This window comes from Lygodium microphyllum, chromosome 22 (assembly GCF_053477565.2).
Source record: "Lygodium microphyllum isolate KBCC chromosome 22, Lygodium_microphyllum_v1.1.10, whole genome shotgun sequence".
Classification (NCBI taxonomy): Eukaryota; Viridiplantae; Streptophyta; class Polypodiopsida; order Schizaeales; family Lygodiaceae; genus Lygodium; species Lygodium microphyllum.
In genome coordinates, this window is record NC_141156.1 from 48,672,920 (window position 1) to 48,687,671 (window position 14,752).

The 14,752-nt window shown below is 40.7% G+C and overlaps 1 protein-coding gene across 1 annotated transcript in view; it reads right to left on the minus strand.

Annotated features, from left to right (window-relative positions):
- Positions 1 to 2,702: 2,702 nt before the first annotated feature.
- LOC148017121 (chaperone binding / ATPase activator) overlaps positions 2,703 to 14,752 on the minus strand; it is a 31,016-nt gene continuing 18,966 nt past the window's right edge. The window contains exon 6 of the mRNA XM_087663115.1: positions 2,703 to 3,096. Coding sequence (XP_087519241.1) covers positions 2,962 to 3,096 — 135 coding nt within the window. The 3' untranslated portion in view covers positions 2,703 to 2,961. The remainder of the gene's footprint in view (positions 3,097 to 14,752) is intronic.

Consider the following 14,752-nt stretch of genomic DNA (forward strand, 5'->3'; position numbering starts at 1 on the left):
CTCAATTAGTAACTCCAAGCCAAAGACGATTTGCATCTTTCCATCAACAATCTAATTTTATTCTGTTGGATTGACATATTGAAGGGTATGAACAAAAAATGTTCATAAATACACATTGTAACTTGCTTGTTTTGTAAAAAAACGAGGAATATATACTATTTGGTCTTTGTCCCAAAAGGCATCTCAAAGTAAACCTAATAAAAAGACAAACATCCTTCAAACACAAGTCTTGAAAAAATAAACTTTGGTTCTACTATTTACTCAAAAGATAATAAATGTTTGTGAACCAACCCTATATTATGGTGTTCTAAATACGTATGCCTCAACTTACTACATTTTCAAGTCAAGAAGGTTGTATTTGCAATATTAAATGAAGAGCAAGCACAAATATGATTTCAAAGTAGATTTTAGAACACAAAATAACTTGCATGTGATATGAAAGAGGTCTAGAACATGAATGAGAAGGCAAAACATAATATGATCTTACACTTAGAACCAAAGGATGGGATACAAGAAGATGAGTTCAATCAAGAACATCAACGAAAATATGTGGGAACATGAGCTTCGTCTCGCTAAATGATTGCCTTACAAGTATTTCTGAAAAACTTTGTTTACACCTTTAGCCATATTGACACCTAGTAGCATTTTTGACACAAGTTTTCTCCGAGGTTGGTCGCTAATAGGCTAAGATACATTTGCTACAAAATTTGTATACAAAGTAATTTTTGACACCACTTTGAACATCATGATGCCTATGAACATCACAAACTCCTCGGGCTTCAACAAAGATCATGATTCATTAGATCTACAAAGCACTTGAGAGACTACAACAGGACTATATTCAAGAATTAACAATAGCCTTGGTTCAAGGAAAGGTTGCTTAATGTTATGCATACCTTATCCAAAGATGCCCAAGGCAGTCTAGCTCTTAGTGATTTAGTATTTGGCAGCACCATTCTGCACAAGTATATGAGGCAAGGTTGTCCTTAAACCCTTTATTATGAAACATTGCAGCTCATCTATTATTAGTGGGTCTAGAATACAGCTAGTAATAAAGAGCTTGTAGATCTTGACTGTGTTCGAAACTATATCAAGTCAAGCATATGCGAGTAAGCTTTCCTCATCATCTTGAAGCACATAAAAGTGAACCTGCAAAGCTGCTATCGACTTTGTCTACGCATTCCCATGAGCTTCTGAATAAACATCAAGGGGGGAAATTCTCACACTAATAAAAGTATTTTGCTGCATAACTTTGGATGCTTGGAAGCGGCAAGGAAAAATACATAGTATAGAAACTATATCAAAGGAATGGGATGTTGAATTTGTACGTGTTATTTCCAAACAACAGAGATACATGTTACTTCCATATAACAGACAAAATGGATGTTCAATCAGGTTACACACACACAGACACAAAGGATACCTCAACCTAGAACAAAATTGCAAAATTCAAGATTCCATCCATGGGAGCAAAGAAAAGAAGAGGATGTTGTTGATACATATGTAAGGTGTGGAGAGGTCCAGTATGCTCATTAAAATGCATTTATTTTATTAAGTTAAATTTCCTCATGATGCATTACTCCCCTCCCTACATGTGGCATCGTCGTCCATACAAGGCTCCACATGGGAGACCTTGCATGCTCAGCACTGTGTAGCACAGGATGGCTGGGGAAGTGAGACGAGCACATGGCTGATGAAGACTCCAAGACCAGTGATTCCATGCAAACTGAGGAAGGTAGCAGGAATATCCTCAAGTGCCTCCCTTGGACCTCTTATTTCTTTCTACTTATCAGTAATGGATAGGAAACCTGTTCATTTAAATATCGACTCACATTTTCTTTGGAGCAACAAACATCATTTTCTTTGGAATAATAAAGCACCCTAACAGATAAGTAACGACTTTATCTTGGAAGGAAGTATGCAGCCTAGCACTTGGGGAGGACTTGGTTATATCAATTTGGAGATATGGTTGGACCATGGTTTTGTCAATTTGGAGAAGCTGTGGTCTGTGAAGGATCGATGCTGTAGGCAATATCAGTTACAGTCTGATTCTTGGTACATTTGGCCACAGATAATGTTAATCTGCCTAGCATTTGTTCTCCAATAGGTCGAATATGTTTTTACTCAAAATATTACATCTTTTCTAGCATTTCTTTTTTGATTACTTAATATCAGAAGTTCTCTCTCAAAGAGCTTGCAGGTTAATTTTCTTTCTTTTGAGGCCTAAGGTTGCTCCAGAATATTTGAATATCCTCCAACAAATTAAGGCCCTGAATGGGTAAAATATTAGCAGGAAGGGATTATCTTGCTAAGAGCAATTAGAGCACTTTTGTTGATCACCAATATGATCCCAAATTTAATTGGCCAAAAGATCAACAGGCTTACCAGGTAAACGAAATAAAATGCTTAAAACCTTCACACGGTTTATCATCCAGTGGGGCAAGGTTTTACAGATTGTAGACATTGTAAAGAATTGTCTGCCAACACAGGCTGGCTTCAATATGTAGGTTTTTCCTTGCCATCGGAGTAAGGCCCTGACCAAATCTAGGAAAAGGAAAAACAGGTTAATGAAAATCAAAACCTAACTATCGTCAGAACTTGAGTGATTACACCCAAATCTAACATAGACATCTTCACGCAGGATTACATATACACAATAACAGATTCCAATAAAGTTCAATTGACGATTAAGAAGCTATACAAGTCACAAATCTTAAGCAATTTTGAGGGATAAGAAAGTGGTACAAGCTAGCCAAAAAGCCACGAAGGCTAGAATGTATTAACTGCTCAGAGAAGTCATGCTCTGTGGAAAGTCTAATTGCTTACGCATTTTCATTGAATTTACGAACCACGACATTCTTTCCCAGAAGAAGAGCTGTGGATGTTCAAATCATCTCAGTTGCATGATAAGTTTTTCTTCCAAAACGGCTCAGGAGTGCATATAGGTTCGCATTACAAACATCACCGTGCCTTGAGTTCATCCTCAAAATTCTGCAATTTCTCCCGTATAGCAGGCAAAAAAGATTGTAAAGCTTGCATGAAAACACTCTTCTCGGAGTCCGCAATGGCACTATTATCTGACAAAACCACCTCAAGCTGCCAGAAGAACAAAAGACACATGACTTCCAACTCCTCTAACTTTACACCATGTCACTTTCCAACAAAAAGTTTCAAAGAGAGATCCACCCACAGCAGTGATTCCATGTTAAGCATTGAACAACAAAAGATACAAGACAATGTTGCAAAACATGTTAAAATGTAGAAATTGCTGCATGTAAGACAGGCTTATTTAAAAGGCATGAGAAGAGAAAAGACAAGCAAGAGACAGCTTCATAGATCTGAGTGAAAGATCATACTTTCAGCTTATGTCAAACATACTTTCTGCTTAAGTTACTTCAGAATGCTCAGCTCAAAATTATACAGATTGAGGTGCTTCTTTGCAAAGGACATGTAAAGTCCTCGCTACTCATCCTGATCATTGATAGTTAAAAACAAGGTAACTCTGGAGTGGATTTAATGTTGGCTTTCCAGGAGCCAGCATTAGATCCAAACTGGACGTGCATTTGAGAGCAAAGAAGTGTGGTAGCTTCATTAGCAGCGAGTAGGTACAAAGCATCAGAGACTTGGTGCTTCTGGTGTGTAGAATCATACAGATGACCTGTTAAGAAGAATTGCATGACCCCACTGCAGGCTTGTGTGCTCTTGCTAGACTACCAATTGACTTGTGAAAACATGTCAATGCTGTGCTCAATATAACATACAACCCTAAAAAATTTCACTGGCAAATCTTCAGACTTGCAACTTTGATGAGCTAAAGGTGATCACAAGTATCAACAATACATCAGTAATTTGGCAGGAGGGGTAGCCTTCTGTCAAGGGTGGGTACCCTGTAGCTTTTAATATTGGGTAGCTTTCTATCAGGCTGGGCATCATATAGATTTTGAAAGCAAGCTCTAAAAACCAAAATGAAGTAATCCCCTTATAATTATTTTAGGACTTCCAAAGTCACTCACTCTCAAAAAAATGCTGGTCTTTTGGGTTAAAAGCTGTGGTTTTAAGTTAACCACCTATGACCAGCACACCATGAGGTACACCAGCCATGATGTGGCCATGAGCACATGAGTGGCACTGTGATGACGCCCAGTTAAACATGATAATGATATGAAGCAGGCAGGAAATGGCTAAGTGACCTTTATAATTGCTACATCCCAGTCCCATAAGCAGTCAAAAAGGGCATCCAGCCAGTGAATTGTGAAAGTGAGCAACAGAAGCAAACGAAAATGGAGAGATGACAAGAGAAGATGAAACATAAATGAGATGGAATGATACCCTCTGATCCAAATGCACATACAAGCTGGCTGCTGCGAACAGTCAGCCTCTGCATGTGTGAATGCCAGGTTGGAATGATGGCAAAAGATGAGAATCTGACTGAGGAAGTTAAAGAAGATGATCACAGCTGGATCAGATGACTGCAACAGCAGTAGGAAGGCAGAAATCAGCTGCATTCAATGACCTGCGAGGACAGGAGCATGTGGCTGTAAATAGCCTGCAAATAAGTGACTGGCTGACTGGCAATATCACCTGAAAACTGGCAGATTGCTGAAGATAAATGGTCATCTCTTGCGAAATATCCACTCTCCAGGAAAGGGGACACAGTGTCAGCCCAGCTGTCCAAAATGTCTGTTGATGCAGGAGAGTGGTATCCCAGGCAGGAAGATGCTATGAACAGCAGAAAAGAGTGTAGATAGAACTGCTGCAGTGCCACGTGGGTAGGAAATATTGGGACTGGGCAGGGACAGTTGTGGAAAAGGGTCCTATCATAAAAGAGAGACTGAGGACACAGCCACTATCAAGCTCCTAATCTCCTTGTCTGATTCTGAGTGAGGCTCACAAGCAGAATATAAGCAAAAAAAAAGACACAGGAAAACATTCTGCTAACAGCCCCTCTCAGATCTTGGGTGTGGGCCATGACCCAAGGCAAAAGCAGAAAATCCAACGGAAGATCGGAACATGTCAATGTTGATGAATTCTGTCGATGAAGAGAACCAACCAAGCATGATCCTTCTCCAAGCAAGAACACAACTATATGGGAAGCAAGAACAAGTCAAACGGAGTGAAGAGGCCTCGAACCAAATATTTCCACTCAAGAGTGGATGAGCCAAGTCACCTGATTGACCAAAAGATGATAGTGATGAGCTACCAAAGTTGCCGCAATGCATTCTTGCAAAAAATGGACATCAAGGACCAAAGGGCATGGATGGGCATGCTAGCAGCAAGGATGGCTCAAAAAGAGGCAAAGCAGCCATTGCATGAGGTACAGGCCCTATGAAGATGAGAATCCCTAAGAAAGCTCCTCACAAACTTGGGGAACCCCTATGAAACTAATACAAGGACCAGGGAATCCACAGCCACATAACCCATACTGTATCCCCCTTGCAAGGAATAGAGGATCAAAGGAACCACCAAAGGAGATTGTGGGAAATAGGTAGGAACTTGTGGGATGGAAAATAGCCGAATGGGTGAGGCAATGAGGAGATGCCAAAGAAGACCACACACAAAAGAAGCGGAATGGAGTTAACAAAGCCCGCGCTTCTGACAACATGCCCAAAGACCAGCTCCTCAAGTAGCATCCTCTACAAAGACGAACTGCACCATAACCTCAGAGCCAAGACATGTAAGGCCATAGGCTGAGACAAGATGGAGGCCCAAATCCAGAATATGAACCACCTCCACTACCAAACTCAAAGATGGATGGTCAGGTAGAATCGACATTGGTGACCACACCAGGAATAGGACTGTCACTACGGCGATGACACTCTCCTAGGAACTTAGATCCTGGAGCCAATCACACCTGCAAATGATGTGACTCAAAGCACTGCTATCCTCAAGCCAAGTCTCTTTGAAGACAAGCTTAGGTAGAGTCCTCCACTGATATAGTATTTGAGTACAGGCACTGCCACAATGGATATGAGGTAAAAGAACATGCTTGCATTCCTCAATTCCCCTTCCCTTGCTTGTACTTGGGAAAGGGATTCTGTCCTTACTTCCAAAGCTGGGCCTGATGCTTGAAGGCATTAGAGGCAAACCCACATGTCAACTCCAATAACTAGTAATGTAAAACTCAAATATGGTAGAGACAAAACTTGCCATTTGCAAAAATGATTACACCTACTAAAGAAAGTATTTGTGTGAATTGAAAGATAAGGTAATAACTAATTATTTCCACCCCACAGCCAAATTTCTAGTTGAAAGATTTTCCAAGTTTCTTTGGAACAATTAAAGAGAAGATTGTTATAGATTCATGCATAGCCTCTTCCACTCCTCTCAAAAACTAACCTCAGACATTATCTACTACTCGTAAATACAATGTCAATCTCTATAAATTTGATGGAGCCTTTGTCTCCTAACAAAAAGATAAAGGCAAGGTGGGCTCGTCATCTGGTGGAAAGCATAAGACCCAAGGGGAACTCATCATTGAGTAGTCAGCCAAGAGGTGACAACCAAAAAAGAAGAGATGCAACTATTGTCACAAGAATGGGTATGATTTTCAAGTTCCTCAAGGCTTCTAAGGACAGAAAGAAGCAAAGTGGGTTTAGCCATTGCAAGAGTATATGTTATTACAACCAATAGTTTTGGCATTTATTTTGTTCTAGCACGATGTATAATGTGGGACGTTCTTGGTGCCCATGTAATTGTTATAACTAGCGCTTTATATGGTTGGATATATTGACTTGATATCTACAACCGACAATCTAATTCCGATGCATTGGTAGTGGACTCTTCTACTACCTCCATTACTAAGTTGTGGCATGCATGGTTTGGCCATTTGAAATGTGGGTGCTTTGTACAAGTGCACATTTGTGACAAATGTCTACTTGGCAAAATCCATGGCTTTGAGTTTCCAAGCGCAAAAGCACATTTGTGAGGGGTATCTACTTTGCAAAGTTCATAGTGTTGGTGCCACTCGAGAAATACAGCTTGTGCATAGTAATGCATCCAAAGCTTTGCAAGCTCCGTCACTTGCAAAAGCACATCTACTATGTCACTTCCATTGGTCTCAAGGAATCTGATGTTTTCAATATTTCCTTGCATGACAAAAAAAACAATGATTGCAAGTTGGTCATGTTTAATATAAATAGAGGGGAGGGGAGTACATGTCTAAAGTGCTTATTGCACTTTTGTCTTCATTTAAGATCATAAATCAATGCACCGTACTTTACACATCACAAAAAAATGGAGTTGATTAGCACAAGAATCAATCACCAATGGAGATGGCTAGCTGTCACCTCAGGGTTTGGTCGAGCGCGATTATGATAGCATGTTATGGGCATTATTCACCCATACACACATTGAAGATGTCACCAAAAAGCCTTATAAGCTTAAAGTTCATCTTAATGAGAATAAGAAATCTTAATGCTTTGCTTAGCATTTGATTAAGTTGTTGATTAAATGTGCAAATGTGAGGTGTATATGTGATATGCACGATAGTTATTTCACAATAATAGGCTAAGGACCCCCTGAGAAGTGAACAAGTGCCAAAGGCAAGAGTTTTAATAAGTTGTACTTATCATGCCAAGTGGTATAATTAATGAATTAGTGCGATTTCAGCCACTAATAAGTGCTCAAGAATACTAGATTGACAAAATTGGTCTAGCCAATTTAATTGTTGGCTAGTATAGTGTCTCTTTAAAAGCAAGGACTAATAATTAAATTAGTTTTTAGAATATTAACTAGGATGAAAATTTCTCAAAAATGCAATTAGAAGGCTGCCACTTGGCAAAAACCTTCCCATGCAAGAGGGAAAAGGGCTGTTAGAGGCTAGTGAAACCTCATTCTATAAAAATTACACAGCGTAGCGAACAAAATCTCAACAAGGGAATAAAGAGTACACAACAAATATGAGAAGAACAAAAACTTCTTTAACATCCCGCAACTCGATGCGATGTACCTCAAGTTTGCTACCAGCTTAGCTACTCTATGGAAATTTGGGGACTTCACACAATTTCAAGAGGTCAATCAACCAACATTGAATTTGGGCTAAATTTTGTCTTTCTAGGAGTAAATTGAAGGCCAATCCCCATCAAACCAATGGGCAATTTGGTTTAAAAACTTGCTAGTTGCTATGGACAGAAAGATGTATTGAAGATTGAAGAAGATGAAGCTAGATCTCGATGTACTTTAACCTTTGGCAATACAAGTTAAAGAAATACCACAAGGAGACCTAGTTTTGTGGCCAATCAAGTGTCCAATGTCCAAGATTAAGTGGTAACATTTGCATTCACTTTATATGAATTTATACTTGCTATAATTAGTGTTAAATCAAGTCGTTGCCACCCTTTCCCTGAAATGAATGCTAGTTTCATGGTTCCATTGCCACAATACCATTGGCTCCCTTGAATTGGTGGGTCCATGGCACTTGAATGGAAGTCGAAAGCAATGCTTTAGTGTTGAATCAGTAATCAGCTAAGGATTACAGCAAAAATGTCTTCAGTGACTAGTTCGTACTCAACAGGCGTCGTCGTCGTCGTCGTCGTCGTCGTCGTCGTCGTCGTCGTCGTCGTCGTCCCTCGTCGTCGTCGTCCGCCGCCCGCCGCCGCCGCCGTCGCCCGCCGCCGCCGCCCGCCCGCCGCCGCGTCGACTCCTCACACACACACACACACACACACACCCACACACACACACACGCACCACTCACGCACCACACCACACACCACTCACACCACTCACTCACTCACACACTCTCTCCATCCATCCATCCCATTCACCCATCCATCTCTCTCTCTCTCTCCAATTCTCTCTCTCTCTCTCTCCTTCTTCTTCTTCTTCATCATCATCGTCATCCGTTGCCTCATCATCATCATCCATTCAACTCAAAAAAAATTGTCCATCAAACTGGTACCAGAGCACAAGTTGTGCACGCTTCCCGAAGCCAACAAGTAGCAAGCAATAGGTAGCAGTCGGACCAATCAGCAGGTCGCAAGCACTACAGGTGACACATGGACAGGCGGTAGACAACACGTTGTAGGGGAGTCGAGACTAGCACGTGACCACTGTAAACGATGATGCGCAAACGCGCCGACCAGACTACAAACAAGACGGCAATTCACGCACAGCCAGGCGGACAGGACCGGCGACCACACCGTGTTGTCACGAACGTGGCACGCGGCGCCAGGCACAACAATAGGCAAAAGTCAATGTTTTTTTTAATCAGAAATATCCTCCTTTTTTTTTCTCCATCAAGTGTTCACACACAAAGGCACAAAGTCAAATTTTGACCAAGAAAATTTGGGCTTTTCCCAAATTTGGAGACTTTAATGCAGAAGTGGACAATCTAACTCAAAAATTGCAAAACCGGTGCACATTTGCTCGTGAAGTTTTGGGGCTTTTCACATTTCAATGAAATTTCTTCAATTTCAGTGAAATTTGTGCACACCAGACCCAAGAAATTTGGGCCTTTTGCAGAATTTCATCAATTTGTGCAAGAATTGCCTAGTGTATGCACTTGGATACATGTGTTGATGCAATCTGAACGGATTATCCTCTAAAAATTTTGGGGCTTTTAATCCAAATTGTCAAATTTGTGCTCAGGAATGCCTTTGGAGCAGAAATTGCAATGAAATTTTGGGGATTTCACATGTAACTGGTGGCTTGGTCTCTAAATGTGTCAAAATTTGCTTAAGAAGTGCAGCAAACAACATATTTTAATTCTGAAAATCTATTTGCAGACCTGAAATTTCTGCAATCTTGGGATTTTCATTGCTGGTTGATACTCTTGTGTACTGTAGTCACTTGTGTCACATTTGGGCTTGCCTTTGGTGTCTGGTTAGTCAATTTGGGACTGTAAATTATGGCTAGAAACAGTGACAGCAGTAATCTTTTGCACATAAAGAAACTTGAGGGTGCACATAATTTTGCAATTTGGGAAAAACAATGCTACAATGTCTTGTGCAAAAGAAACATGTAAAGCCCATCAAAACAAAGGGAATCAAACCAACAGACATGGAACAAGACAAGTGGGATGACTTGGCTCTGCCATTGAGCTCTCAATGTCAGACAACTTGCTCTTTAACATTGAGAAGCTGAATTCAGCATATGCAATGCGGCAAAGGCTTGAAGAATTGTATGCTCAAAAAAGTGCAGCCAGCAAGCTGTTATTGCAGATTTACAGGCTTAACAGCCAGCAAATATTGGCCATTGGGTCCGTAGGTCGACTATAGTGCAAAAATAGCCAAATAGATTTGTTCTTGGAATAAACTATGTGGCTGATTATGTCATGTTAACAGATTGTGGTGAACCATCATGCTTCCAGGAAGCAATGGATAGACAGGATAGTAAGAAATGGCAAAAAGAAATGCTATCAAAGATGGAATCTCTTATGAAGAATGGCACTTGGGATTTGGTACTTTTGCCAGAATCAAAGTTTGCAAATTTCAAGACTGAATTAAAAGGCACATTTGCTATGTTAGATATGGGCTATCTACCAAAGTACAAAGCAAGATTGGTTGCAAAGGGGTACGAACAGTACCACTTCATCTGTATCTGCTTTGTCTTTGCATAAAAGACAGGATTCCGTGCTAGCATGATAGCACTCTGACTATCACAATGGAGAACACGTAACTCTGTGATGCCAAGCTCTCCCACCAGACGTGAAAGCCATAAAGCCTCCTTGCATGCCTCAGTGGCAGCCACATACTCTGCCTCTGTAAGTAGTGGACAATGCAACACACTTTTGTAGCCTTGAGATCCAAGAGACTGCTCCTCCTGTGAAAGTAAACACATACCCAAAAGTGGACTTTCTGCAGTCCACATGACCAACAAAGTCTACATCCGTAAAGCCAACAACAAATGCCTTCTGCTTTCCAAAGCAAATGCACAACTCCTTTGTACCTTTGAGGTATCTCATAATACCTTTCACTGCATCCCAATGCTTCTTGCCAAGGATTGCCATGTATCTGCTAACCACTCCCACTACAAAGGCAATGTCAGGCCATGTAGCAACCATAGCATATATCAAACTGCCAACAACGGAAGCATATGTTATCTTGGCCATTTCAGCCTTCTCATCATCAGATGTAGAGCTATCCTCTGTACTAAGTTTCACATATGGAGGCAATGGAACCCCAATCGTTTTTTCCCTATCCATATTGAAACGCTACAAAACCTTGGAGATATACTCCTGCTGAGATAGATAGAGTAATCCTTTCGACCTATCTCTGAGTATTCGCATGCCAAGAATGTGATTTGCATCACTAAGATCCTTCATGTCAAAGCTGCATGACGACTTTGCTTCTGCGAGTCCAAGGCTTGAGTATCCCTACCAGCAATCAGCATGTCATCTACATACAAAACCAAGATAATAAGGCTGCCATCTGCGGCCTTCTTGGTGTACAAGCAATGATCCACTTGACTTCTATGAAAACCTTGAGACTGCATGAATGTATCAAACTTATCATACCATTCTCTTGGTACTTGTTTCAGCCTATACAAATTTCTTTTGAGTTTACATTCCATCTTTTCTTTCTCTTTTTCAACAAACCCTTCAAGTTGCTGCATATATATGTCCGCATGCAAATCACCACGTAAGAATGCAGTCTTTACATCCATTTGTATGAGTTCCATATCTTCAGCTGCAACCAAGCCTAAAATGATTCTCAATGTAGTCATCTTGACTACAGGAGAGAAAATCTCATCAAAGTCAATTCCATACTCCTGTTTGTACCCCTTTGCAACCAATCTTGCTTTTACTTTGGTGAGGAACTAGATGTGACCTTCATCTTGTAAACCCATTTGCATGAAAGTGTTTTCTACCCTTTAGGCAACTGCACCAAGTCCCAAGTGTCATTTTTCTCAAGAGATTCCATTTCTGACAGCATGGCTTTATACCATTTCTTGTTGTCCTGTCTGTCCATTGCTTCTTTAAAGCAAGACGGTTCACCAAAGTCTATCAACATGACATAATCAGCCACATTATTTGCACCAGGAATAAATCTATCAGGTTGTCTAGTAGCCCTAGACAATCTCCTAACCCAATGATCATTGTTTGCTGGTAGTTGAGCATTTTTAGCTTGCTGTCCTGGCATTTCAGCCGGCAAATCAGCATTAATAGCTTGCTGTCCTGACTGTTCCTGCACATGTAGTGGCTCATTATCATGGGCAATAGCTGGCTGATCATTTTCAGCATTATTTTCAATATTTACAGGTTCATTTACAGCAGGTATTTGCTGCTGTACAACGGGCACATTTTGCTGTCCAAAAGGTATTTCTTCCCGGAATACAACCCTACGGACCTCCTCAATCTTTTCAGGCTGTTTATGCATGCGATCTTCCCAGAAGATAGCATCATTGTTGCATATTACTTTCCCTTTCTCGAGATCCCACAATCTATACCCCATTTCACCCTCATCACCATATCCTAGGAAAATTCATTTACAAGACTTTGGCTCAAGTTGCTGTGTTTTTCTTTACGAATGTGCACAAAAGCCTTGCAGCCAAACACTTTCAAATGAGCATATGAAGGTGGCTTGCCCGACCACACTTCTTGGAAAAACTCCCTCCCCAAAGACCTGTTTGGTGACCGATTAATCAAGTGTACGGCTGTCATAACCTCTGCCCAAAAACCATGGGGTAATGCACCATGAGACAGCATCGTACGGACCTTATCCTATATGGTCCGATTCATAAGCTCTGCAACTCCATTTTGGGGTGGATTATAAGGGGCAGTAAGCTCGCTCTTTATCCCTTTGCTGTCACAAAATGCCTGAAAAGCCTTGGACACAAATTCCCCACCATTGTCAGAGCAAAGACATTTAAGTGTTTTATCTGTCTGATTTTCAACCAACGCAAAGAATTTTTTAAACTTGTCAAGCACTTAATCCTTACTACGAATAGAGTAAACCCATACCTTCCGTGTAGCATCATCAACAAAGGTGACAAAATATTTCTTTCTCCCTAAAGATAACCCTCGTATCTGACATACATCCGAATGTACTAACTCTAGAGGAGAAGATTTTAAAGAAAGAGACCTTTTATGAGACTTCTATGCATGTTTACCATAAATACAATGATCACAATGCTCAAAATCAGCATAACGAAGACAAGGCAAGGAACCCAGACGAGAAAGCACTTTCATTCCTATTTGACTCATGTGTCCCAACCGGCCATGCCACAAAGAAACACTTGGCTACTCGGTCACAGCAACAACATGGTCACGTACACTAGATATATGAAGTGGATACAAAGTATCACTCTTGCAACCTCTAGCAATAACCCTAGATCCCTTACAGATCTTCCATTTTCCATCACCAAAGGTGATATGAAAACCATCATCATCTAGCTGCCCTGAGCTAATCAAGCTCTTCTTGAGCTAAGGTATATGCCGTACATGCTAAAGTGTGAAAACAGAGCCATGTTGAAACTCCAACTACACACTGTCAATACCTGCAAAGTCACATGCATAGTTGTCCCCAAGATGGACAACACCATATCGACCCCCTGTATAGTCAGAGAACCACTTACGATAAGGGGTGACATGGGGTGACATGAAAGGAAGCACCTGAATCGAGAATCCAGGTATACATGTCATCATATGTGTCTGCAAGTAAAGCATGTGTACCAAATGTGAAGAGACAAAGAGTACGTCACTCCCACTATCACTGTCATGAGTGATTGTATTCACCTCTTCAATTTTGACACTGCTTTTCTTAGGCTGACTGTATTTCTTCTCTTTCTTGCTATCATCTGTCTTATTGCCCTTTCCTTTCTCTTTCTTCCATTTGTAGCAGTCACGTTTAAAGTGACCCTTCTTGCCACAATGATGGCATTCAATATATTTGCCACGTGATTTACTGCATCCCTTGCTATCATATTTGCCTTTTTGCTGTGATCTGCCCCTAGTATACAAAGCACTCGAAGACTTACTCGATGCATTGTTCTGCCGATTCATTTCTTCCATGAGTAGAGCACTCTCTACATCAGCATACAAAAGGATCACATTAGAATTGCTCATAGCAGTCTTGAATGTATCCCAACTCTCTGGTAGAGTGCAAAGCAAGAAAGTAGCCTTAAATTCCTCATCAATCATGAACTTCAAGGCAACGAACTGGCTGAAAATAGAGTTAAACTCACTCAAGTGAGTAAACATTGATGTACCCTCTTTCATACACAAATCCATAAGCTTTTTCATCCAATACACTTTGCTTGTAGCACTCTTCCGTGCATACAGTTTTTCTAGTTGAGTCCATATAGCATATGCAAAATCCAAACCTTCAATGTTAAACAGCAAGGCATCAAAAATCGATAGCTCGATGGTTGAGCGCGCAAGCTCATTTAACTCATCCCAATCTTCCTGTTCCATGTCCGCGGGCTTTGCCCCTTGTTTGTGTTTTGATCGGCTTTGCCTACTTCTTTTGCAATAGGATATTGTAGCACTACTTTTGCCAAACTGCAAAGTTATGTGCTCCTTCAAGCTTCTTTATGTGCATTACATTACTGCTGTCATTGCTGCCAGCCATGATTCTCAACCCAAATGTGACCAAAAAACAGCAAATGCAGGCCCAAAACTGTCACCCAAGCGACCAAGGTACAAACAAGTACCAACCAATAATAAATAACCACTAAGAAGCACAGATTTCAGATCTGTAATTAAATTTTCAAAAGCACCAAACCATGTGCTACATCATTTCACAACTGATTACAGCTGTTCCAAAGGCATATGCATCACATTACATGAGAAATCCTAAATTTTAGCTGCAAT